The sequence below is a fragment of the Megascapheus bottae genome, chromosome 4 (genome assembly GCF_031878675.1).
Source record: "Megascapheus bottae isolate mThoBot1 chromosome 4, mThoBot2.hap1, whole genome shotgun sequence".
Taxonomy (NCBI): Eukaryota; Metazoa; Chordata; class Mammalia; order Rodentia; family Geomyidae; genus Megascapheus; species Megascapheus bottae.
In genome coordinates, this window is record NC_143512.1 from 13,635,291 (window position 1) to 13,659,363 (window position 24,073).

At 43.7% G+C, this 24,073-nt stretch overlaps 1 protein-coding gene across 3 annotated transcripts in view; it reads left to right on the forward strand.

Annotated features, from left to right (window-relative positions):
- Nucleotides 1-965: 965 nt before the first annotated feature.
- The window catches only part of Dnajc18 (DnaJ heat shock protein family (Hsp40) member C18), a 31,928-nt gene continuing 8,820 nt past the window's right edge, over nucleotides 966-24,073 (forward strand). For 2 of the 3 annotated variants that reach the window (XM_090331422.1, XM_090331421.1), the window contains exons 1-8: nucleotides 966-1,049; nucleotides 4,323-4,409; nucleotides 7,214-7,397; nucleotides 14,727-14,872; nucleotides 16,143-16,328; nucleotides 19,545-19,654; nucleotides 20,626-20,735; nucleotides 22,894-23,066. In XM_090331422.1, the coding sequence (XP_090187548.1) occupies nucleotides 4,370-4,409; nucleotides 7,214-7,397; nucleotides 14,727-14,872; nucleotides 16,143-16,328; nucleotides 19,545-19,654; nucleotides 20,626-20,735; nucleotides 22,894-23,066 (949 nt within the window). In that variant the 5' untranslated portion in view covers nucleotides 966-1,049; nucleotides 4,323-4,369. Of the gene's footprint in view, nucleotides 1,138-4,322; nucleotides 4,410-7,213; nucleotides 7,398-14,726; nucleotides 14,873-16,142; nucleotides 16,329-19,544; nucleotides 19,655-20,625; nucleotides 20,736-22,893; nucleotides 23,067-24,073 lie in introns of all 3 variants that reach the window. The other variant, XM_090331423.1, reaches the window with a different exon arrangement.

Consider the following 24,073-nt stretch of genomic DNA (forward strand, 5'->3'; position numbering starts at 1 on the left):
CTCAGGGCCTGAGCACTGTCCTTGGACTTTCTCAAGGCTAGAGCTCTACCATTTGAGACTCAGCACCACTTCCTGCTTTTTTTTCTATGTATGTGGTGCATACATAAAAAGTTGGGTTCAATTCCTCAGTACATACGTGTATATATATATGTACCGAGGAATCGAACCCAGGTCTTCATGCATGCTAGGCAAGCACTCCACCACTAGGCCAAACTCCCAGCCCATCCTTGAGGCTCTTTGTACGTCTCCCTCCACGTTCGCAGAGGCCAGTGAGCTCTACCTCACACATGCTCCTGGGTAGGTAAATGAAAGAACAAATGTGGGGATATTGGGACATAAAAGGACAAGTTAGCCATTGTAGTAGCATTATCAAGATGTAGGCACAATGTTAGATGCTGAGATCTAATGGCTGGATGATGATTGGCTGGTGGAGGTGAGTGGATGATGACCTGGACCCTGTCCTTCAGTTTCTCTTTCTGCCCTGCCCAGTCTCCTGGTTCCTGACACCTGTTGTTGCCAAAAGCCTTCAGGAATAAACCTTGGTAAGTACATCTCAGAGTCAGATTTCCTGGAGGACCCCAATATACTTGACTTAAATCATACTATAAAAGGCACATAGCTTACTAGCTAGTTCTTTTTTTTTTTATTTATTTTTGTCTGTTATGGGGCTTGAACTCAGGGCCTGGGCGCTGTCCCTGAGCTTTTTTGCTTAAGGCTAGAGCTCTACCACTTAGAGCCACAGTGGCACTTCTGGTTTTCTGCTGGTTCATTGGAGATGAGAGTCTTATGGACTTTCCTGCCTATGCTGGCTTTGACCCTCGATCCTCATCTCAGCTTCCTGAGTAACTAGGATTATAGGCTTGAGCCACTGGCACCTAGCTCTTACTAGCTAGTTCTAGTACAAAATTCCATCACTGAGACAGAACCTCCAGGTGACATAACAATGTGTAGAGGTTCTGGGTTCTGTTTGAATTATTCTGCCTTGGTCACTTAGTTCAGCTGCTTAGCATAATGGACTCATCAGATCAAGAACAAGGGTCTCATCCTAGGTAACTCTGTTAATGTCTCTAATATAAGGTCACACATTCTCCCTTGAGTCTGGACAATATCCAACAGATATGAGCTGTTAGTCATAAGGTATTTAAATATGAGGGGAAGGGATGAGTTGGTATTAATATTTTTTAGATTGCAAGGCTCTTGTTTTGCTAGTGATGCCATTTTGACTTTCCTGTTTTGGAAGAATCATCCTTTGGGGAGAGGTAGGGAGGATGTTATACTCCCTTAATGTTGAATCCTGTGCTCAAACTATATTTGAGGAAGTCTTTGGGAGGATCTTATTAAACATAAGACACACCTCTGACAGGAAATGTGAGTGCAGCCTTCTACTGCCCTTGTAGTTTCCCTGAGACCACATCTCTTCCTGGATGTCTAGACAACAGGATGGTAGCCATTCACAAGAAGACTTCCTCCCGTTTCTTATACAGGACTAATTGATCCTAAAACAGGAACAGGTGTGTGTAGGAGGACATTTAAAATGTTTTGTCATATGCTTCCCCCATCAACTCACACACCAATTCAGGCACACAGGCCCCATAGGATAAGAGGAACGTTTATGTAATATCTTTCTTCAGGTTGGAATGAGCTAAACTGTTTTATCAGCAAAAGCTCACATAGTTCCACAAATACCCTCCCTCTCCCATCTCTTGGTCGGGGGCTTGAATTCTGGGCCTGGGCACTGTCCTCGAGCTCTTTAGCTCAAGGCTAGCACTCTACCATTTGAACCACAGAGCCATTTCTCACAAATACTGTTTTAAAGCCGGGCACCGGTGGCTCACAACTTTAATCCTAGCTACTCAGGATGTTGAGATCTGAGGATTGCAGTTGAAAGCCAGCCCAGGCAGAAAAGTCCATGAGAGACTTATCTCCACTAACTCATGGCCCAAGCCCTGAGTTCAAGCCCCAGGACTGACCAAAAATAAATAGCGGGGTGCCAGTGGCGCATGCCTTTAATCCTAGCAACTCAGGAGGCTGAGATCTGAAGATCATGGTTCAAAGCCAGCTCAGGCACTAAAATCCATGAGACACTTACCGCCAATTAAGCACCAGAAAACTGGAAGTGGTGCTATGGCTCAAGTGGTAGAGCACTAGCCTTGAGCTGAATAGCTCAGGGATAATGCCCAACCCAGAGTTCAAGCCCCATGACTGACCAAAAAAAGAAAAAAAGGGTTCAAGTGATAGAAGGTCTGCCTAGCAAGCCTGAGGCTTGAAGTCTAAACCCCAGAATCGCAAAAATAAAAGACCTTATGGTATATCCAATTTATATCCTTATTAACTTGCAATGCCAAATAAAAAAGGATACTTGGGGCCGAGAGTTTGGCCTAGTGGTAGAGTGCTTGCTTACCATGCATGAAAACCCAAGATCAATTCCTTGGTACCACATACACAGAAAAAGCCAGAAGTGGTACTGTGGCTCAAGTGGTAAAGCTCTAGCCTTGAGAAAGTCCAAGGACAGAGCTCAGGCCCTGGGTTCAAGCCCCAGGACTGGCAAAAAAAAAAAAAAGATACGGGGCCGGGAGTTTGGCCTAGTGGTTAAAGTGCTTGCCTAGCATGCATGAAGACCCGGGTTCGATTCCTCGGTACCACATATAGAAAAAAGCCGGAAGTGGTGCTGAGGCTCAAGTGGTAGAGCTCTAGCTTTGAGAAAGTCCAAGGACAGTGTTCAGGCCCTGAGCTCAAGCCCAGGACTGGCAAAAAAAAAAAAAAAAGATACTTATTAAACACATACCATAGTCAGATAAGGTGCTAAATACTTTATAAGCTTTCTCAAATATCTAGACAACTGTCATTTTTCTCAGAGTTTTATGGGGGCAGAGCACCATCTGAAGGTGCTCCATTTGTAACTGCGATCCTCAGATCTCAGCCTAGCTGAGTAGCTAGGATTATAGGCATGAGCCACTGTGTGTAGGGTTTTTGTGTGTGTGTGTGTGTGTGTGTGTGTGTGTGTGTGTGTGTGTGTGCGTAGGGCACAAAATATGAAGCAGAAAGAAAGTAGAACTACTTTGAATGAAGAAAGGTAAAGTTCTGGAGCTTTCTCTACTGTGCTTTTTTTGCCAGTCCTGGGCTTCAGCTCAGGGCTTGAGCACTGTCCTTGGACTTTCTCAAGGCTAGCACTCTACCCCTTGAGCCTCAGCACCACTTCCAGCTTTTTGCTATGGGGTACTGAGGAATCGAACCCCGGTCTTCGTGCATGCTAGGCAAGCACTCTACCACTAGGCCAAACTCCCAGCCCCTCTACCATGCTTTCTGACTCCTCATATAAGATCCCAGAGATATGTGCACACCGAGACTAAAGGACTTCTCATTTTAAAAACGACTAGTCTTAACCATTTTCATCTTTCAGCTGAGAAGACTGGGGCAGGGAATTGGAGAAGGGGGTTGGCCTGGTTCACACAGTGATTTATAGCTAAACCCACACTTAACTTCTAGTCCAGTGTTTTTCTTCAGGAACAAGATGGAAGGATGGCAGGGTTATGATTGCAGAGAAGAACTAGAACTTTACTCCGTCTTGAGGTTCTTGTCCTTCTGGGTCCAAACCAGGGCGGGGAAACAATAAGAATAATTCCTCATTTCCTCTTTACTAACTTCTTCCAGTTTTGTCCTTCAGAAAATAAAGGAATAGAATGAGGAGATAAGTATCATCAGAGGGGCATTGGAGTAGAACGAGACAGAGTAAGGATGAGGAGCAACAAAGCTAGGGCTCCTGGGTGGCCCCCAAGCCCCCTTACCTCTTTCTCTACTCCTGACCCCTAGACCTGTGATGCCTGAGAAGGTAGGCTGGGCTTGGGCTCATAAATCTACTTCACTTTTCTTTTTCCATGGCTCTTAAACTTTCCAGAGGTGGATTTGACATTCTCCGAACCACCTCTGAATCTCTGGACTTAGCACAGGCTTCTCACAAAATGGGCATAGTGCGTGTTTACAAAGCTCTGTCATCTATGAGGGGTTTTCTAGTCTATAGCTGGGAAGGACTTTCCCAAGCGAGACCTTCAGTGATGACTTCTAGCATGTCGTTAGGGTTAGGTAGAGCAGAAGCCACTGTCCTCACACTACGGATAAGGAAGAACCAGGAACCGCTAGGTAATGGGCTAGCTGCTCTCCCACACACCTCCCTCTTACCGTGAGCCCCTTTACAGCTAGCTCCCCATCTCCCTAAGGCCTCTTCATCGGGCCTGCCGGGAGTTGTAGTCCCGTGCCCACGAAGTCCACAAGCGCTGAACTACAATGACCAGCGTGCCCCGCGCTTCGCGCCCCCTCTTTTTCAGCCGCGGGGATCTAGGAGGCTCTGTGAACCTGCTGACTGGGAACGGATATGGCGGCCACTCTGGGCAGCGGGGAGCGCTGGACAGAAGGTACCAGGTCCTGGCCGGAGGGTGGGAGCAGGCGGTATTCTGGAGTGATCAGGGATGGGAGTCTTGAAGGAGGCACGGCACTGGACCGCCGGAGGCGAAGGGATGGAGGCCTCTGAGAGGATGCTGATCCTGAGTGGAGCTGCGGGTGCGGGGGGGACCGCTCCGGGCAGAGGCCGGAGGCGGAAACCAGGAACCCTGGATCACGTAGGGGCGCTGGCAGGGAGCCCAGAATCTCCGGTGGTGAACGACTTGTTACCTCCCGCCCCCTGCCCCGCTCCGGCCGGGCCCCGCCCAGCTCCTGTCGCCCGCCTCTACCCTCAACCCCGGGCACCCGCCGGTGGGGTGACCGGAAGGCAGGTGGTGGGCTGTACCGTTCACGTTCACTGATTGCTTACAGATCCTATATCCGTACCTCCGCAAAACACCGTCCCCCTGAACCTCCGTCCAGCTTTGATCTTAGCCCTTTAGTCCTCATCAGGACCAGTCGGCTGTCTTTTTCCATCCTGCCAAGAGGCACAAAGTATTGATCCCATACCGCTTGTGTGTCTCGCGTTATGCTGAGACTGCGGGGGTCGGGGGGGGGGGTGAGGGTTGACAGACATGAGCTCACAGAGCTGTCAGTCAGCTCAGCTGTTTGACAGGTTAATAGCCAATTACAAAATAGGGCCAGTAAGTCTTGGGCTAACACGGCAAGGTCAGGAACTTGAGAAGCAATCATCAAGGCACCCAGTGCAGCCTGGATGTCAAGGCAGCAAGTACTACATATGAAGGCATAGAGGGTGTGTTGAAGTTAGCCAGGCAGATTTATAGTGTTACAAAACAGTGGTAAATATTAAGAGATGTTAAGGACAAAGATTTTTATTTATTTATTTATTTTTTGGCCAGTCCTGAGGCTTGAACTCAGGGCCTGAGCACTGTCCTTGGGCTTTCCCAAGGCCAGATCTACCACTTGAGCCACAGCACCACTTCTGACTTTTCAGTCGATTGTGGGGCTTGAACTCTGGGCCTGGGCACTGTCCCTGAACTCTTCAGCTCAAGGCTACCACCCTATCACTTGAGCCACAATACCACTTCCGGTTTTCTAGTGGTTAATTGGAGATAAGAGTCACATGGACTTTAATTCCCAGGCTGGCTTTGAACTGTAATCCTCAGATCTCAGACTCCTTAGTAGCTAGGATTACAGTGTGAGTCACCACACCCTGCTACTTCTGGCTTTTTCTATGTATGCAGTACCAAGGAATAGAACCCAGATCTTTATGCTAGGCAAGCACTCTGTCATTAGGCCAAACTCCTGATCCCTGTAACCTCTTTGTTTTTATTTTTTGTTTTGTTTTGTTTGAGTGGGTCGTGGGGCTTGAACTCTGGGCCTGGGTGTTGCCCCTGAGCTCTTCAGCTCTACCACTTGAGCCACAACACCACTTCCAGTTCAAATACGTTTTTCTTTTCTTTTTTTTTTTTTTTTTTTGCTAGTCCTGGGGCTTGAACTCAGGGTCTGAGCACTGTCCTTGGGCTCTTTCCTCAAGGGTAGTGTTCTGCCACTTGTGCCACAGCACCATTTCTGTCTTTTTCTATGTATATAGTACCGAGGAATTGAACCTGGGTCTTCGTGCATGCTAGGCAAGCACTCTACCACTAGGCCAAACTCCTGGCCCTCAAATACGTTTTTAAAGCCCTTTCAAAACCTTAATCAGGACACAAGAGCTTTGCACTCTTTGGATTGCATTCTGTAGACTGTTAGGACTTAATGAATCCTGACTCATTAAATGTAACCTCTTTGTGGTTACATGCATCCTCCTGATCTATCTAGTCACGTTTCATGATATATGTTAGTTTGATAATTGTCATTTTATCTAATAATTGAACTGCCCACTACTTTACATCTTAGAATAAAACACATAGTAAAAAACACATAATAACATTTTTTTTTTTTGCTAGTCCTGGGCTTGAGCTCAGGGCCTGAGCACTGTCCTTGGACTTTCTCAAGGCTAGAGCTCTACCACTTGAGCCTCAGCACCACTCTGGCTTTTTTGTATGTATGTGGTACCGAGGAATCGAACCCGGGCCTTTGTGCATGCTAGGCAAGCCCTCTACCACTAGGCCAAACTCCCGGCCCAACAAAAGTATTTTTTATGGGCAGTGTTCCTTCTGACTGTGGAGCACAAAGAAATAGGTTTGTCTCTGTGCTGCACTGAAGGCAGAGTATTGAGTAGATAACCTTTCTGTCTCTTGGTCAACTAGGCTTGATGAATGACGACTGTAAGTATGGTGAATTTATTGTGCATAATGATTCTGAATTTATAGAATTTTCTTGGGGGCTTCTCCTTTTTTTTTTTTGGCCTGTCCTTGGGCTTTCTCAAGGCTAGAGCTCTACCAGTTGAACTACAGCACCACTTTCGGCTTTTTCTATGTATATGGTACCAAGGAATCGAACCCAGGTCTTTGTGCATGCTAAGCAAGCACTCCACCACTAGGCTAAACTACCGGCCCATTTCTCATGTTTTTTGTATAGTTTTTAAGAGAAGGTATTTATCCCATTCAGAATGGAAAATTAAAAGCCATCATGATGTTCAGCACCTGTTCCTCATACTCATTTGCTCATTCCTGTAACCATTCTCCCAGGGAGTTGAGTCGAGAGCAGAGTTGATTTGTAAAGCTAGATGTGGTATTGCCCACCTGTAATCGCAGTAGTAAGGGGAAGGAAGCAGGAGAATCATGAATTAGAGGCTATCCCAGGCTACATAGCAAGACCTTGTCCCCAAAAAGGGAAGTAGTTAATTTGTACTGAAGGGGTTATTATTTTACAGCTTACATTGATGCAGTTAGGAGAAACAAATATTCAGAAGATAGACCTCCTGAAAGCCATGACCCCTGTGGTTGCTGTAACTGTATGAAGGCGCAAAAGGAAAAGAACTCTGAGAAGGAGTGGAATCAGACCCGGCAGGAGGGGAGCTCCACTTATACAGAAGAACAGCTGCTTGGGGTCCAAAGGTAAGCATGAAGTGGAGCTATGTGAGTAACAAGCTTAGAACAGTACATGACATGGAAGATGTCTACATAAAGACTTGTCATTCTTTTTTTTTTTTTGCCAGTCCTGGGCTTGAGCTCAGGGCCTGAGCACTGTCCTTGGATTTTCTCAAGGCTAGAGCTCTACCACTTGAGCCTCAGCACCACTTCTGGCTTTTTCTAAGTATGTGGTACCAAGGAATCGAACCCGGGTCTTCGTGCATGCTAGGCAAGCACTTTAACCACTAGGCCAAACTCCCGGCCCGACTTGTCATTCTTATTACTGAAGCATGAATAGCATGTTGACCTCCAAGGATAGACAGGTAGAGTGGGTAGAAATGGGGTATTCAATGTGAGCTGTTTTAGCTTTAAAAGAGGCACTGAGCTATAAGAGACCTTTGAGATAACACAGTTTAAGGATCATTCCATCCAGTAATCACAGAATACACAGTTTTCTCAAGGATATGTGACATGTCCTCTAGGATTTTTTTTTTAGCATTTAAACACTTAATTTATTATTCAAATTAAGAAATTATACATTTTGATAATGGTCATTATCTTAAAAGTGTCATTCAGTTTTCCCACATTTAAAAGTATATTGCTAATTCTGGTCAGGTGACTACATGAGCCCAGAGGCTGGGGTGACCCACACTGGGCAGGGTGGGCGTAGAGGGGCTCAGGATGCTCGGTGTCACATCAGCTCGGTCCTTACAGGACCCCTCCTCGCCACTGGCCAGGCTCGTCCCAGGGGCTGCCTGCTGGCCGAGGCAAGGCCGCCCGGCAAGCCTCTAGGATTTTAAGAAATTAAAACCAACTATACCTATAATCCTGCATAATAAAAAACAACAGCAATGAAGTGGGGGTATGGTAGGACACACCTGAAATTCTAGCAGATGGGTAACTGTGGCAGAAATTATAAATTCAAGACCAGCCTGGGCTCTGATACCCTGTCCTAAAAAACGAAGAGGAAGGGGCCAGGAGTTTGGCCTAATGATAGAGTGCTTGCCTAGCATGCACGAAACCTGGGTTTGATCCTGGGTACCACATACATAGAAAAGCTGGAAGTGGTGCTGTGCCTCAAGTGGTAGAGTGCTGACCTTGAGGAAAGCCCAAGGATAGTGCTCAGGAGCTGAGTTCAAGCCCCAGGACTGGCAAGAAGAAGAAAGAAGAAGAAGAAGGAGGAGAAGGAAGAGAAGGAGGAGGAGGAGGAGGAGGAGGAGGAGGAGGAGGAAGGGGAGGAGAGGAGGAGGAGGAGGAGGGTTCACATCTGTGAGGCTAAGATGTGAGGATTGAAGTTTGAAGTCAGGAAAGATTGTGAGGTTGGTTTTTTTTGTTTTGTTTTTTGCCAGTCCTGGGGTTTGAACCCAGAACCTGGGCACGGTCCTTAGACATTTTTTGCTCAAGGTTAGTGCTCTGCCACTTGAGCCACAGTGACACTTCCAGCTTTTTCTATGTATGTGGTACCAAGGAATCGAACCTGGTCTTTGTGTATGTTAGGCAAAGCACTCTACCACTAGGCTAAACTCCCGGCCCTAGAGTCACTAATCTTGAACAGAAGAAGCTCAAGGACAGCACTAAGGCGCTGAGTTTAAGCCCCAACAATGGTTCATGTCAGCGTGTGCATGAACACACGCGCGCGCGCGCGCGCGCGCACACACACACACACACACACACAAATGAGTGGAGAAAAGCCAAGCGTTAATGGCTCATATATGTAAGCCTAGCTACTCAAGAGGCTAAGATCTGAGGATCATAGTTTGAAGCCAGCCCTGATAGAAAAGTTTGTGAGATCCTTATCTCCAACTAACCAGCAAAAAGCTAGAAATAGAGGGATGGCTCAAGTGGTAGAGTACCAGTGAGGATGGGGCCAGGAGCATAGCCTAGTGATAGAGTGCTCACCTAGCATGCACAAAGCCCTGAGCTCCTCAGCACCACATACATAGCAAAAGCTGGAAGTGGCTCTGTGGCTTAAGTGGCAGAGTGTTAGCCTTGAGCAAAAAGTGTCCAAGGACAGTGCCCAGGCCCTGGGTTCAAGCCTCAGGACTGGCAAAACAAAACAAAACAAAACCCTGAGGAGGAAAAGTAAGTGAAAGAGATACATTTCAACTCATTCTGTGAAGCAGTATTACCATGAAGCCAAAGCCAAACCAAAAGCGATTATAAGAAGGCAAACTATTAACCAATATTTTTTCTGATTTACTTGTTGTTTTAGAGGTGATATACAGTGGGATTACATTTACATTTGTCAGGTAATAAGTACATTTTCTTTCACATAGTGTCTTCTGTTCCCTCATTCTCTCCCATTCCCTCCCTCTGATCCCCACACTTTCATTAATGTCTAATGCAGCCAGTGTGCTCCCCTGCTGCACTTTTCCAGCCTTTTCCCTCAGATTCTGTGCCCTCCCTCACCCTCCCACAGATGTGCATGTGAATATACCATATATAAGGAAAAGAATACATAGTTAGGGCCAGGAGTTTGGCCTAGCGGTAGAGTTCTTGCCTAGCATGCACAAAGACCAGGGTTCAATTCCTCGGTACCATATACATAGAAAAAAGCTGGAAGTGGTGCTGTGGGTCAAGTGGTAGAGCTCTGGTCTTGAGAAAGCCTAAGGACAGTGCTCAGAAAAACTTTGTTTGGGGCCGGGAGTTTGGCTTAGTGGTAGAGCGCTTGCCTAGCATGCACGAAGACCCAGGTTGATTCCTTGGTTACCACATGCATAGAAAAAGCTGGAAATAGTGCTGTGGCTCAATCTCAAGTGGTAGAGCTCTAGCCTTAAGAAAGCCCAAGGACAGTGCTCAGGCCGTGAGTTCAAGCCAGGACTGGAAAAAAAAAAAAAAAGAAGAAAGGAAAAGAAAAAGAAATCCTTTGTTTCCATATCTATCTTTGGAGTTTGTTTCAGCGTGTATATTATTTTATATACACATGGAAAAGCATTCAGGTATTATTCCTCTGTGATTCTCTTTTAAGATTATCCTCTTTTGGTCTCACTATATATGAGTATCTAAAATTCTGTGTAATTTGTCATATCCCAGTACATTTTAAATCTAATTTCTGCATGTCTGAAATTACCTCACTTAATATGATTTGTTCTAGTTCCATCCTTTCCCTGCAAATGACATTATTTTATTCTATTAACTGTAAAATTACACTGTATATAGGTACCATATTTTTGATTCATTCATCTATTGTGGGGCATCTGGGTTGTTTGCATATCTTGGCTATTGTGAATAGCGCAACAGTGAACGTGGGGGCTTGTGAGTTTGGTACCACATGCATAGAAAAAAGCCAGAAATGGTGCTGTTGCTCAAGTGGTAGAGCTCGAGTCTTCAGAAAGCCCAAGGACAGTGCTCAGGCCCTGAGCCCAAGCCTAGGACTGGCAAACAAACAAGCAGACAAGCAAAAACAAAACAAAACAACGCAATGAACATGGCTGTGCATGTGTCCTCATCATATCCTGGCTTTTGATGCTCAGGGTAGATTCCAAGGAATGGTATGCCAGGTTGTAGAAAGGTCTATGTTTAGATTTTGGAGGAACCTCCAGACTGCTTTTCAGAGTAACCGATGTATTTCATGGATATAAATTCAACAATGAAGCAAACTAAATCCAGCATCATTTAAAAAGGATTATGCATGTTGGTTAAGTATGATTTATCATAGTACTGCACAAAGATCTGTTAATCATAGTACACAATGTTAATAAAAAAAAAAATAGTCACTCATGATGGGTACAGTGGCTTACCCTGGTAATCCTAGCTACTCAGGAGGCTGAAAGCTGAGAATGGTGGTTCAAAGCCAGCCCAGGCACTGAAGTCAGTGAGACTCTTATCTCCAGTTAACCACTAGAAAACCAGAAGTGGTGCTGTGGCTCAAGGGGTAGCGCGGTAGCTTTGAGCTGAAGAGCTCAGGGACAGCACCCAGGCCCAGAGGTAGGGCGGTAGCCTTGAGCTGAAGAGCTCAGGGACAGTGCCCAGGTCCAGAGTCCCACGTACAAAAAAAAAAAAAAATGCACTCATTTCATTAGGCTCAGAAAATGTATTTGAAAAAAACGAATGCTCTTCTGTGGTAAAAATCATTCAAGAAAACTAGGATCAGAGGGGAATTTCCTCAGTCTTACACTGCTAACAGCCTATAACTCTATCTATCTATCTATCTATCTATCTATCTATCTATCTATCTATCTATCTATATTTTTGGCTAGTCCTGAGCTTGAGCTCAGGGCCTGAGCACTGTCCCTGGGCTTTCTAAAGGCTAGAGCTCTACCACTTGAGCCACAGCACCACTTCTGGCTTTTTTTTATGTATGTGATATTGAGGAATCAAACCCTGGTCTTTGTGCATGCTAGGCAAGCACTCTTAACTACTAGGCCAAACTCCTGATCCCCGACATATTTAATGGTAAATGACTGCATGTATTGACCCAGATTAGGGACAAGACAGGTTTGATCACGATACCAGGTCTATTCATTTTTCCTAGAGATTTGAACAAGGGCATTTAAAGGCAAGAAAAAGAAATAAAAATTGGAAAGAGTAAAATTATATCCATAGATAACATGATCTTACATAGAAATTCTAAGAAATTTACTTACACACAAAAGTAGTTTCAGAATTAGTGAGTTCAGCAGAATTACAGGTACAAGATCAATATAAAAAATGGATTGTTTTCTGTATACTAGCAATAAATAAACTGACAGTGAAATGAAAGTAATCTCAGACTGGGGTGTGTACCTTGATAGTAGAATGCCTGCTTGCTTAGTGTGCATGAAGCCTTGGTTTCAATTTAATAAGTACATCAAAAAGAATAAGATGCTTAGGAATAAATTTAACAAGGAAGTGCAAGACATACATTAAAAACCATAAAACTATGCCAGAAGCGTGGCCTAGTGGCAGAGTGATTGCCTAGCATGCATGAAGCCCTCGGCTCGATTCCTCGGTAGCTCATACACAGAAAAAGCTGGAAATGGTACTGTGGTTCAAATGGTAGTTGCTACCTTTGAGAAAGCCCAAGGACTGGCAAAAACCAGTTCAAGCCCCAGCACTGGCAAAAACAATAAAATAAAATAAACAACAAGCAAACAAAAAAACCTATAAAACTGGCCAATTCAAGTAGCTCATACCTATAATTCTAGCTACTTAAGAGGTGATATCTGAAGATCCTGGTTCAAAGCCAGCCTGACAGGAAAATCAAGGAGACTTATCCAAAAAGCCAGAAGCAGAGCTGTGGCTTAGGTGGTAGATTGCCACTCTTGAGCATAAAAGCTCAGAGACAGTGCCCAGGTCCTGAGTTCAAGCTCCAGAAGTCTCTTGCGTGCGCGCGCGCACACACACACACACATACACACACACACACACACATACACGACCGAGCTGGTGGCTCAGGCCTATAATCCTAGCTACTCAGGAGGCTGAGATCTGAAGATCATGGTTTAAAGCCAGCACTGGTAGGAAATCCATGAGACTCTTGTTTCCAGTAAGCTACCAGATCTCAGTTTCTTTTTTTTTTTTTTACCAGTCCTGGGCTTGCGCTCAGGGCCTGAGCACTGTCCTTGGACTTTCTCAAGGCCAGAGCTCTACCACTTGAGCCTCAGCACCACTTTTGGCTTCTTTTTCTATATGTGGTACCGAGGAATCGAACCCGGGTCTTCATGCATGCTAGGCAAGCACTTTAACCACTAGGCCAAACTCCCGGCCCCTGAGATCTCAGTTTCTTGAGTAGTTAGGATTACAGGTGTGAGCCACTGCACCTGGTTAAAGACGCTTCTCTTTTGCTTTGTTATTTTTTTTTTGCCAGTCCTGTGGCTTGAACTCAGGCTTAAGCACTGTCTTTAGGCTTTCTCAAGGCTAGTGCTGCTCTATCACTTGAACCACAGCCCTATTTCCAGTTTTTTCTATGTATATAGTACCAAGGAATCGAACCCTGGTCTTCATGCATGCTAGGCAAGCACTCTACCACTTGTCCAAATTCCTGGCTCCCATGAGACTCTTATTACCAATAAAATATTCAGAAAAAGCCATAAGTGGCACTGTGGCTTAAGTGGTAGAGTACTAGCTTTGAGCAAAAGAAGCTCAGGCCCTGAGTTTAAGATCCAGGACTAGCAAAAACAAAACCAAAACTAATAAACAAAAAAATGTTACATGAGGAAAAGTGATTATATTTCCTCTAGGTAAGGAAAACATGGGAAGTATGGATGGATTTTCTACATAGAATTAGTAGAAAACTTCCTAATGGTATTCTCTTTGGGGTGGGTTGTGAAGTGACAGAATGAAGAAGCAGAGGACTTCATCGTGTGTTTTTTAGTAGTGTTGGTTATTTTTATTCTATCTTTAAAAAGATAACCATGTCAGATGCTGGTGGCTCATACTATAATTCTAGCTACTGGGAGGCTGAGATGCAATTGCTGTTCAAAGCCAGCATGGGCAGGAAAGTCTGTGAGACTCTTATCTCCAATAAATCACAGAAAAAGCTGGAAGTGGAGCGATGGCTTGAGTGATAAAATGCTAGTCTTGCACAAAAGGAGCCAGGGAACAGTGCCCAGGCTCAGAGTTCAAGCCCCAGGACCAGCAAAGGAAAAAAAGAAAGAAAAAGAAAAAGTGATAACCATAAGTGGGCTGGGAGCATCCATAAGTGGAAAAGTGTCTGTCTGGCAAGCTGGAGACCCTGAATTCAAACCCCAGTACTGCCCCCCAAATAATAATAATAACCTTGAGGGAAAAAAGATAATCATAAGAAAATGAGAGAAAGAAAGAGAGGAAATAGGTATCTGGCATTGCTATTCTCATGATCTCAGCTAAACTTCCATGTATAGGTTAGCGTACTTGTTCTATGCCCTTATAGGATTAGAGGAACAATAAAACAGCAGATGTAAAAGTACTAAAAAAGGCATCAAGCAGGGCCTGGGAGTTTGGCCTAGTGGTCGAGTGCTTGCCTAGCATGCATGAAGATCCGAGTTTGATCCCTCTGTACCACTTACATAGAAGAAGCTGGAAATGGTGCTGTGGCTCAAGTGGTAGAGCTCTGGCCTTGAGAAAGCCCAAGGACATTCCTTGGTACCACATACATAGAAAAAAAGCCGGAAATGGTGCTGAGGCTCAAGTGGTGGAGCTCTAGCCTTGAAAAAGTCCAAGGACAGGGTTCATGCCCTGAGCTCAAGCCCAGGACTGGCAAAAAAAAAAAAAAAAAAGGCATCAAAGGCTGGGTGATCTGAATTTTTCATCAACAGGTTTAGGTTCTTACAGATGGGAAGCTTTGTATTATTTATATCTTAGTTGAATAAATGGGCCTTTGTAGACATACATATTTCTTCTTTTTTGTTTTAGGATCAAGAAATGTAGAAACTACTATGAAATACTAGGAGTTTCTCGAAATGCTAATGATGAAGAACTTAAGAAAGCATACAGAAAACTTGCCCTGAAATTTCACCCTGACAAAAACTGTGCTCCTGGAGCAACGGATGCTTTCAAAGGTCTGATTCTGAACTGATGCTTAATTCTCCAGTTTTTATCCCAGCAGTGAGGATTCAACCCAGGGTATTGTGCATGCTAGGCAAGCACACTAAGCTACATATCAGGCAGGCTTCTCCCACCTTTTTTTAAATGTTGCCCAGGCTGGTCATATGCTCACAATCCTTCTTAGCCTCCTGAATTCTGAGATTGCAGGTGTGACCCACCACTGACAGTAACTTGCTATAAACATAGCTTTTTCTATGATTAATTGGAGATAGGAGTCTTGGAACTGAGATTGTGGCTTAGTGGTAAAGTACTTGCCTAGCTTGTATGAAGCCCAAGATTCTATTCCTCAGTACCACTTATACAGAAAAAGCCAGAAGTAGTGATGTGGCTCAAGTGGTAGAGGGCTTAGCCTTGAGCAAAAGAAGCTCAGGGACAGTGCCCAGGCCCTGAGTTCAAGTCCTAGGATGGGCCAAAATAAAAACAAACAAACAATAAAAGGAGTCTCAAAGACTTTGCCTGCCTAGGCTGGCCTCAAACCGTGACCTTCATATCTCAGCCCCTGCAGAGCCAGGATAATAGACGTGAGACACCTGTGCCCTGCAAGAGTACATTTCTTTTCTTGCTTTTCCCCCTCTAGCCCAGTTTTTCCCTCCCATTCCCACCCGCAAATTGTAGAATTCATTTTCAACATAGTATATAATGTAATTGCTGCATTTGTTCACTTTTGTCCCTCTAATTATTATTATTATTATTATTGTTATTATTATTATTTGCCAGTCCTAGGGCTTTGGCAAAAAAAAAAAAAAAAAGGCTCAGAAACAGTATCCCAGTCCCTAAGATCAAGTCCAAAAAAAAAAAAAAAAAAGTTCTTGGGGGCTGGGAGTTTGGCCTAGTGGTAGAGTGCTTGCCTAACATGCATGAAGACCCAGGTTCGATTCCTTGGTACCACCTACATAGAAAAAAGCCAGAAGTGGTGCTGAGGCTCAAGTGGTAGAGCTCTGGCCTTGAGAAAGTCCAAGGACAGTGCTCAGGCCCTGAGCGCAAGCCCAGTTCACACTTCAGCAGTAGTTGTTAGTTTGTCTAATTCATGTTTATGGTTTCTGGCTTACTAAACGAAATCAAGAACAACCTCGAAGGCAAGCAGGCACTTTGGGGAGCTTTACAGATCCAGGCACCTCTCCTTGAGATTTTGTGAAGTTATCTAGCACCAATGAACTTTGGCTTTGTGTGATCACCCTCAGAGACAGCCAAGAGGCTTTGCTCATGCGCTACTTCTCATTGCAGCAATAGGAAATGCCTTTGCAGTCCTGAGCAATCCTGACAAGAGACTCCGCTATGATGAATATGGAGATGAGCAAGTGACGTTCACTGCACCTAGAGCCAGACCTTACAATTATTACAGGGACTTTGAAGCAGACATCACTCCGGAAGAGCTATTCAATGTCTTCTTTGGTGGACATTTTCCTACAGGTTAGTATCCCAAAATTGTGATTTTTCCCCCCTACCCCCCTACCCCATCGTGGACCTTGAACTCAAGGATTCACAATTCAAAATAATCAGAAAAGTCTGGGCTGGAGTGTGGTTCAAATGTGAAGCCCTGCCTCGGCAGCCTAGGCAGAAATGCCCTTGAATGCCGTCTTCCAGATCTCCGCCTCTTGAGTAGGAAGAATTACCAGTGAAGCCACTGCTTCTTGGCCAGATTAATTTTTAACCCTTAGCACCCTTAGCAAGGTTCTGTCTGAAAATGATAGAGGGACAATAATTTGTTGAAATGCCAAGAGTTTGGAACCATTTAGATTCTTTCATACTAGTTGTTGATTTGAAAATGTGACAGGTAAAATAATATTTACTTTGGCAGGTTGCTGTATTTGATTGTTTTCCTTTTTTTTTCTTTTTTTCTTTTTTTTTCAGTCAGTCGTGGGGCTTGAACTCTGGGCCTGGGCTATCCCTGAACTCTTCAGCTCAAGGTTACCACCCTACCCCTGGTCCTGGTCCTAGGTGTTGTCCCTGAGCTCTTCAGCTCAAGGCTACTGCCCTACCCCTTGAGCCACAATGCCACTTCTGGTTTTCTGGTGATTAATTGGAGATAAGAGTCTCACTAAGGGGCCTGGAGTTTGGCCTAGTGGTTAAAGTGCTTGCCTAGCATGCATGAAGACCCGGGTTCGATTCCTCGGCACCACATACAAAGAAAAAAGCCAGAAATGGTGCTGAGGCTCAAGTGGTAGAGCTCTAGCCTTGAGAAAATCCAAGGACAGGGCTCAGGCCCTGAGCTCAAGCCCAGGACTGCCAAAAAAAAAAAAAAAAAGAGTCTCACTAAGTTTAGTGCCCGGGCTGGATTTAAACCATGATCCTCAGATCTCAGCCTCCTGAGTAGCTTGGATTACAGGCATGAGCCACTGTGCCCATTTCTTTTTGTTGTTGTTGTTAGATATTCACATTACCTCTACAAAGACTAAGGGGAATATCTATTTATGTATCTCTATAATTTATGTATGTGTATGCATACTCGTGCTAGTATCAGGGCTTGAACTTGAGACCTTTCAGTTTTTCTCATAGCATTCTACCATTTGTGTCATGCATTCAGTCTGGCATTTTAATGTTTAATCAGACTTTTTTGTCTGAGCTGGCTTTGATCTCAGCCTCCTGAGAGTACAGATATGAACCACCAGTGTCCAGTTGGGATTAAATATTGTAAAATATTTTATAAATCAGTAGCAAGATGTCTATAATTATGTTTGCAAAATAGCAGATGTAAAGATAAATAAGAAACTCTGTCCACTCGGGAACAGAAAAGGAGCTAGGAAGAAGAGGAAAGGGAGACAAAAGAGGGTAAAGAAGCCAGATGCTGGTGGCTCACACCTGTAATCCTAACTACTCAGGAAACTGGGATCTGAGGATCACGGTTTAAAGCAGGAATGTCTATGAGGCTCTGATCTCTAATTAACTACCAAAAAGACAACAGTGGAGCTGTAGCACACAGTGGTAGAACTTTGCCTTAGCAAAGAAGTTCAGGGACAATACTCAGGCCCTGAGTTCAAGCCCCAGGACTTTTAAAGAACAGGATAAAGGACAGTGAACAGGATCAAAGTACATATGAAAATGTCACAGTAGGCTGGGAGTTTGGCCTAGTGGTTAAAGTGCTTGCCTAGCATTCACGAAGACCCGGGTTCAATTCCTTGGTACCACATATATAGAAAAGGCCAGAAGTGGTGCTGAGGCTCAAGTGGTAGAGCTCTAGCCTTGAGAAAGTCCAAGGACAGTGCTCAAGCCCTGAGCTCAAGCCCAGGACTGGCAAAAAAAAAAAAAAAGAAAAAAAAAGAAAATGTCACAATAGGCAGGGGGAGAAAATGAGGTAGGTGGTGACATTGTTTGCAAGGAATATACTTATTATGTAACTGTAACCCCTCTATATATCACCTTTAAAATAAAATATTATTAAGAGCGAGGACTCAATAACTGCATACCCAAAGCTATGGACCTGGTAATGGAAGTATAAACATAACTATATAGACATAAAAACCTATGACTCTATAGACATAATGTTTTATTTCTTAAATTAATGTTTCTATGACATACAAACCCTTAGCCTAATTGTGATTAAGTTCTAAATACTAAGTGCCAGTGATTGTAAATAGAGATTCCCTCCTTGAACACTTGTATGTTAAACTTGTCATTTAAAATATGATGTAAAAATCAACGTTAATAAATTCTTTAAAAAATAAAATATTATTTTAAAAATTAAATTAAAAAGAAGAAAATGTCACAAAAAACCTTATTTACATAATTAATTATATCCTAAAAAGCATAAAAAAGAACCCTGTAGAGCTGACTCACATTTGTAATCCTAGCTACTCAGGAGGCTGATATTTGAGGATCATGTTTCAAAGCCAGCTTGGTCAGTAAAGTCCATGAGACTCTTATTTCCAATTAACTACCAAAAAGCTAGAAGTAGAGCTGTGGCTCAGATGGTAAAGCTAGCCTTGAGTGAAAAGCCTGTAGGACAGTGCCCAGGTCCCTGAGTTCCAGTCTAGGACCTGTATATACACACAAAAGTACCTTGTAGAGAGTTGACAGTTGGGATAATTCAGTGCCCAGAAAATAGTCTGAGTATTTTTTTGCCAGTCCTGAGTCTTGAACTTGGGCCCTGAGCACTGTCCTTAGGCTTTCTCAAGACTAGAGCTCTACCACTTGAGCCACAACACCATTTCCGGCCTTTTCTATATATGTGGTACTGAGGAATTAACACAGGTCTTTATACATGCTAGATAAGCACTCTTACCACTAGGCCAAACTCCTGGCCCTAGTCTGAATATTTTTGTGGTGCTGAGAATGGAGCTTACACCAGACAAGTATTAGCAATGACAGAATCTGATATTGGGCACCAAAACAAAACGAATTGGATAAGATTCATGGCCCAAATCCTTCTTCTTCTAGTTGCTTAGAAATCCTGCTTCTGTCCCCAGAGTGCTAGTATTATAGGTATGGGCCACCCCACCCAACCCTACAAAAGTCAAGAAAGCAATATACATTTCACACCCAGATAGCTCACTTGGCTTAACTACTACTGTCTTATTTTTCTACTGGGTAAAATAGACCAATATTTTAACTTTAGATAACCTGGTTGGGAACAAAGAACTCGAAGGCAAAACAAAACAGAAATGTTTGTTTTATTTCTTTCTTTTCCAGGAAATATTCATATGTTCTCAAATGTGACAGATGACACTCACTATTACCGCCGGCGACACCGACATGAGAGAACACAGACACGAAAGGAAGAGGAAGAAGACAAACCTCAGGTACCTAGGAAGAGAGGAGGAGAGCTGCTGCTCATAAAGTTTACCAAACCTCCCTCCATGGCGAATAATGTAGTTCTAGAAGTTAAGCCAGAGCCCCTGCTGAAATGTGCAGTAGAGAAGTTGAGGTGGCCAGTGAGAAGGACTAGGTAATCAGCCGAATAGGCCAGAGTGGTAAGTCAGCCTTTCTGCTCCCTCACCCATTGTTGTGGGGCTCTCCCAGGATCTTGGTTTCCCTGTGAAAGGGGTTTCAGGTAAGGAATCAAGAGAGTCTCGTGAAGCTCAAGAGCAACTGCACAGGACCCAGGAGCTTGGGGCTGTCAGGCTCCTGCACATCTGCTCTCACTATGACTCTTTGGAGCCAGATACTCTCCAATTTCCCCATCACTCTCTGACTTTGTTTTCTTTCTAAGCAGTCTGGCTTGTTCTCCTTCCCCTTGCAAAGGAGTAGTGCATTCTCATAGTGCATGAGAATACATGTCCTTTCTTTTTTGGTACTGGGGATCAAACCCATTGTACTTGCAAGGCAAGTGCTTTGCCACTGAGCTATATCCCAGCCCAGTGTTGACTTTCTTGACATGATGACCTCAAATTCCCAAGAGGAGAGAATGCAATCATCTCAGCTAGATTTTAATTGTTCCTAGACCAATTAACTATGGTTAAGGCCAAAGAATTGTGACGCTAAGAACCCCACCTTAGGAGAGTCCTTGTTTGGCCTCATTTATGTAGCGGTGCCTGCAGAATTATTGGCTGTCAGTCAGGTAATGGGTGAGTCCCTTTCAGCTTTAGCAGAGAGTAGATGGGTTACTTGGTATTTCTCATCTCAGAAAAATCATGGCCTTTGTAGATGCTTTTTTTTCCCTCTGCTATGCACTGACAGTTTATATTTTCTCAGGAATTTCTTCATATTTGTCTTTTCAAAAGCTTCATATTGCTCAATAATGCTTATATCATACTTTTGTTTCCATTTTTAGACTACGTATTCTGCATTTATTCAGTTGCTTCCAGTTCTCGTGATTGTGATTGTATCTGTCATTACTCAGCTTCTGGCTGCTAATCCCCCATATAGTCTATTCTATAAATCGTAAGTCAAATCTTGATACATTTTTTGGTTTTGTTTTATTTTTTTATTTACTTTGTGTGCGTGTGTGTGTGTGTGTGTGTGTGTGTGTGTCAGGGTCTCACTTGCAGTTCTTGAGCTCACTATGTAGCCTAAGCTGGTCTCAAACTAAGGATTCTTCAAGTGCTAGGATTACATGTGTTTGCCTCGATGCCCAGCTTTTAAATATTTTTTAATAATTTAGAAGATGAAGGACCTGAAGGCTTTATAGATATATTACTGATATTTCATTTCATCTTTCAAATGAACCACCGATTTTATAGTTAAACTGCTAACTGATCAACAGTGCAGATCAAAAATACTTGAGTTTCCTGTGGTATTTAGATGGATTGTTTTGTTCTACAGTGACATCGTCTGGTCAGCCATGGAATGGCAACAACTAGTTCTGAAACATCAATAGAATAATTTGAGATTCAAAGTAAATTTTTCTCTCACCATAACAGAGTTAGAAAGGATCCCAATGAGCTTAAAGTAGGATTACTGAATCCTGTGAACTTCAGGTGGTATAAACTGGGACCTAGGGATTCTCTTCAAAAAATTTCAGGGAGATGACTTTTTTTTTTTGCCAGTCCTGGGCTTAAGCTCAGGGCCTGAGCACTGTCCTTGGATTTTCTCAAGATTAGAGCTCTACCACTTGAGCCTCAGCACCACTTCTGGCTTTTTTTCTATGTATGTGGTACCGAGGAATCGAACCCGGGTCTTCGTGCATGCTAGGCAAGCACTCTATCACTGCCACAGTGCCACTTTGGCTTTTTGAGTATTTTATTGGAGATAAGAGCCTCACAGGGGGCCAGGAGTTTGGCCTAGTGGTTAAAGTGCTCACAGACTTTCCTGCTTGGTCTGGCTTCCAACAGCAATCCTCAGATCTCAGCCTCCTGAGTAGTTAGAATTACAGACATGAGGCACTAGTACCCAGCATCTTCCTCTTTTCCTTTATTCCTCTTCCTCCTCCTGTTCCTTCTTCCTTTTTTCTTTTCTTTCTCTCCCTCCCTCCCTCCCTCCCTCTTTCTCTCTCTCTCCCTTTCTTTCTTTCTTTCTCTCTCTTTCTTTGTGGGCTTGGAACTCAGGGCCTGGGTGTCTGCTGTCCCTGAGCTTTGTGCTCAAGACTAGCACTCTACTACTTTGAGCTGCAACTTTATTTCTGGTTAATTGGAGATAAGAGTTCTACCTGAGCTGGCTTTTAACTGCAATTCTCAGGCTCTTCAGTAGCTAGGATTATAGGCATGAGCCACTAGCACCTGGTTGGGTTTTTTTATTTTGTTTTTATTTATTTATTTTTGTTTTTGTCAGTCCTGGGACTTGAATTCAGGACCTGAGCACTGTCCTTGAGCTTCTTTTGCTCAAGGCTAGTGCTCTACCACTTGAGCAACAGCACCACTTTTGGCTTTTACAGTGTACATGGCACTAAGAAATTGAACACAGGACTTTTAAGCTTGCTAGATGAGCACTCTACCACTAAGCCACATTCCTAGCCCCATTTTATTTCTTTATTTATTTTTGCTCGGTCATAGGGCTTAAACTCTGGGCCTGGGCACTGTCCCTGAGTTCTTCAGCTCAAGGCTACCCTCCTACCCCTTGAGCCACGGTGCCAGTTCTGGTTTTCTAGTGGTTAATTGGAGATAAAAAGTCTTTAGTGCCCAGGCTGGCTTTGAACAGGGATCCTCAGATCTTAGCCTCTTGAGTAGCTAGGATTACAGGCATGAGTCACCACTCCCAGCTATGTTTTATTTATTTATTTTTTGAGACAGGATCTGATATGAAGCTCAGGCTTGCCTTGAACTCCTAATCCTTCTGCTTCTACTTCCCAAGTTCTTGGATTTCAGGCACATGCCACCCCAGGCTCAAATAGTTTTTAAGCATTCACATTAAAAGGCAGCCAAGTGATACAAATCCTTGAAGGAAATAAACTATATATGCTGAAGCTGTATCCACAGTGTGAACCTGGTCATATAATCTATCAATAATAATGATTTTCTGTTTATCACTTTGTTAGGGGAATAGTAAGGATTGAGTATATTAGTCAATGGAATCTCCAAATCTCCTATGAAGTTATGGCAAGCTTGATAGCTACTCAATGTGCATAATGTTACAAGCTCACCTATGCCCTCTCTCTTTGTTTCAGAACCCTGGGCTATACCATTTCTAGAGAAACTCAGAACCTGCAGGTGCCTTATTTTGTGGATAAAAACTTTGACAAGGCCTACAGAGGAGCTTCTCTGCGTGACCTGGAGAAAACAATAGAGAAAGATTATATTGATTACATCCAGACAAGTTGTTGGAAGGAGAAACAGCAAAGTAAGATGCTAAGGAAGCAGCTTTGGCTGTGATCTCACCTTCCTGATCCTTCTTCTGTCCTGATTATATGTCTTTGTGAACCAAGATATATAAGAGAGGCCGATTCAGGATACTACAAATGAAAGGGGAAGTTTACTGATAAAATACATGTGGCAGGATTTGGAGAGCCTAGGAACCTAGAAAGCATTCATCATTCTTATTCTGACTTAGCTGTCTTTGCTGAACGCTCTCTTCTTTCTGCTTTTCTTCCTTTGTCTCCCCAAATGTTTTTCTTTTCTCTTTGTTTGTTTCTTTGTTTGTTTCTTTCTTTCTTTATTTTTTTGTCAGTTGTGGGGCTTGAACTCTGGGCCTGGGCACTGTCCCTGAGCTCTTCAGCTCAAGGCTACTACCCTACCCCTGGGCCTGGGCATTATTCCTGCGTTCTTCAGCTCAAGGATATTGCCCTATCCCTTGAGCCACAGTCACTTCCTGTTTTCTAGTGGTTTATTGGCGAGAAGAATCTCTCTGTCTGTGGTGTCCGAGCTGGCTTTGAACCATGATCCTCAGATCTCAGCCTTCTGAATAGTTAGGAATACAGGTGTGAACCACCGCATCTGGCTTTTTTTTTTATTTTTCCTTTGAGAGATAGACTCTCACTATATAGACCAGACTGGACTTAAACTTGTGATACTTGTGATACCCCTGCTTCATTTCTCACTGCTTCATTTCTCAAAGTGCTGGGATTACAAGTGTGTACCACCAAAACTTGCCAATGGTACTTTGCATTCCATACTTTGCATTGTGGTTGCCGCTCTTTTTATTGCTTTCCCAGTAGCCTCCAGTCCTAATCATTGTCCCCTTTCTGTATCACAAGCTTTGTTATAAAGTTCTTAGTACCATCTAGTTTGATCACAGTTTGCAATTTTCACATCAGAGAGAAATCTGATTGAGCCAGTCTATCTTTTTGAGCCAAGTCAAAAGTATAGAGCTTGCTGACAGGTATCTCCCATTACCCCATGTTTGTAATC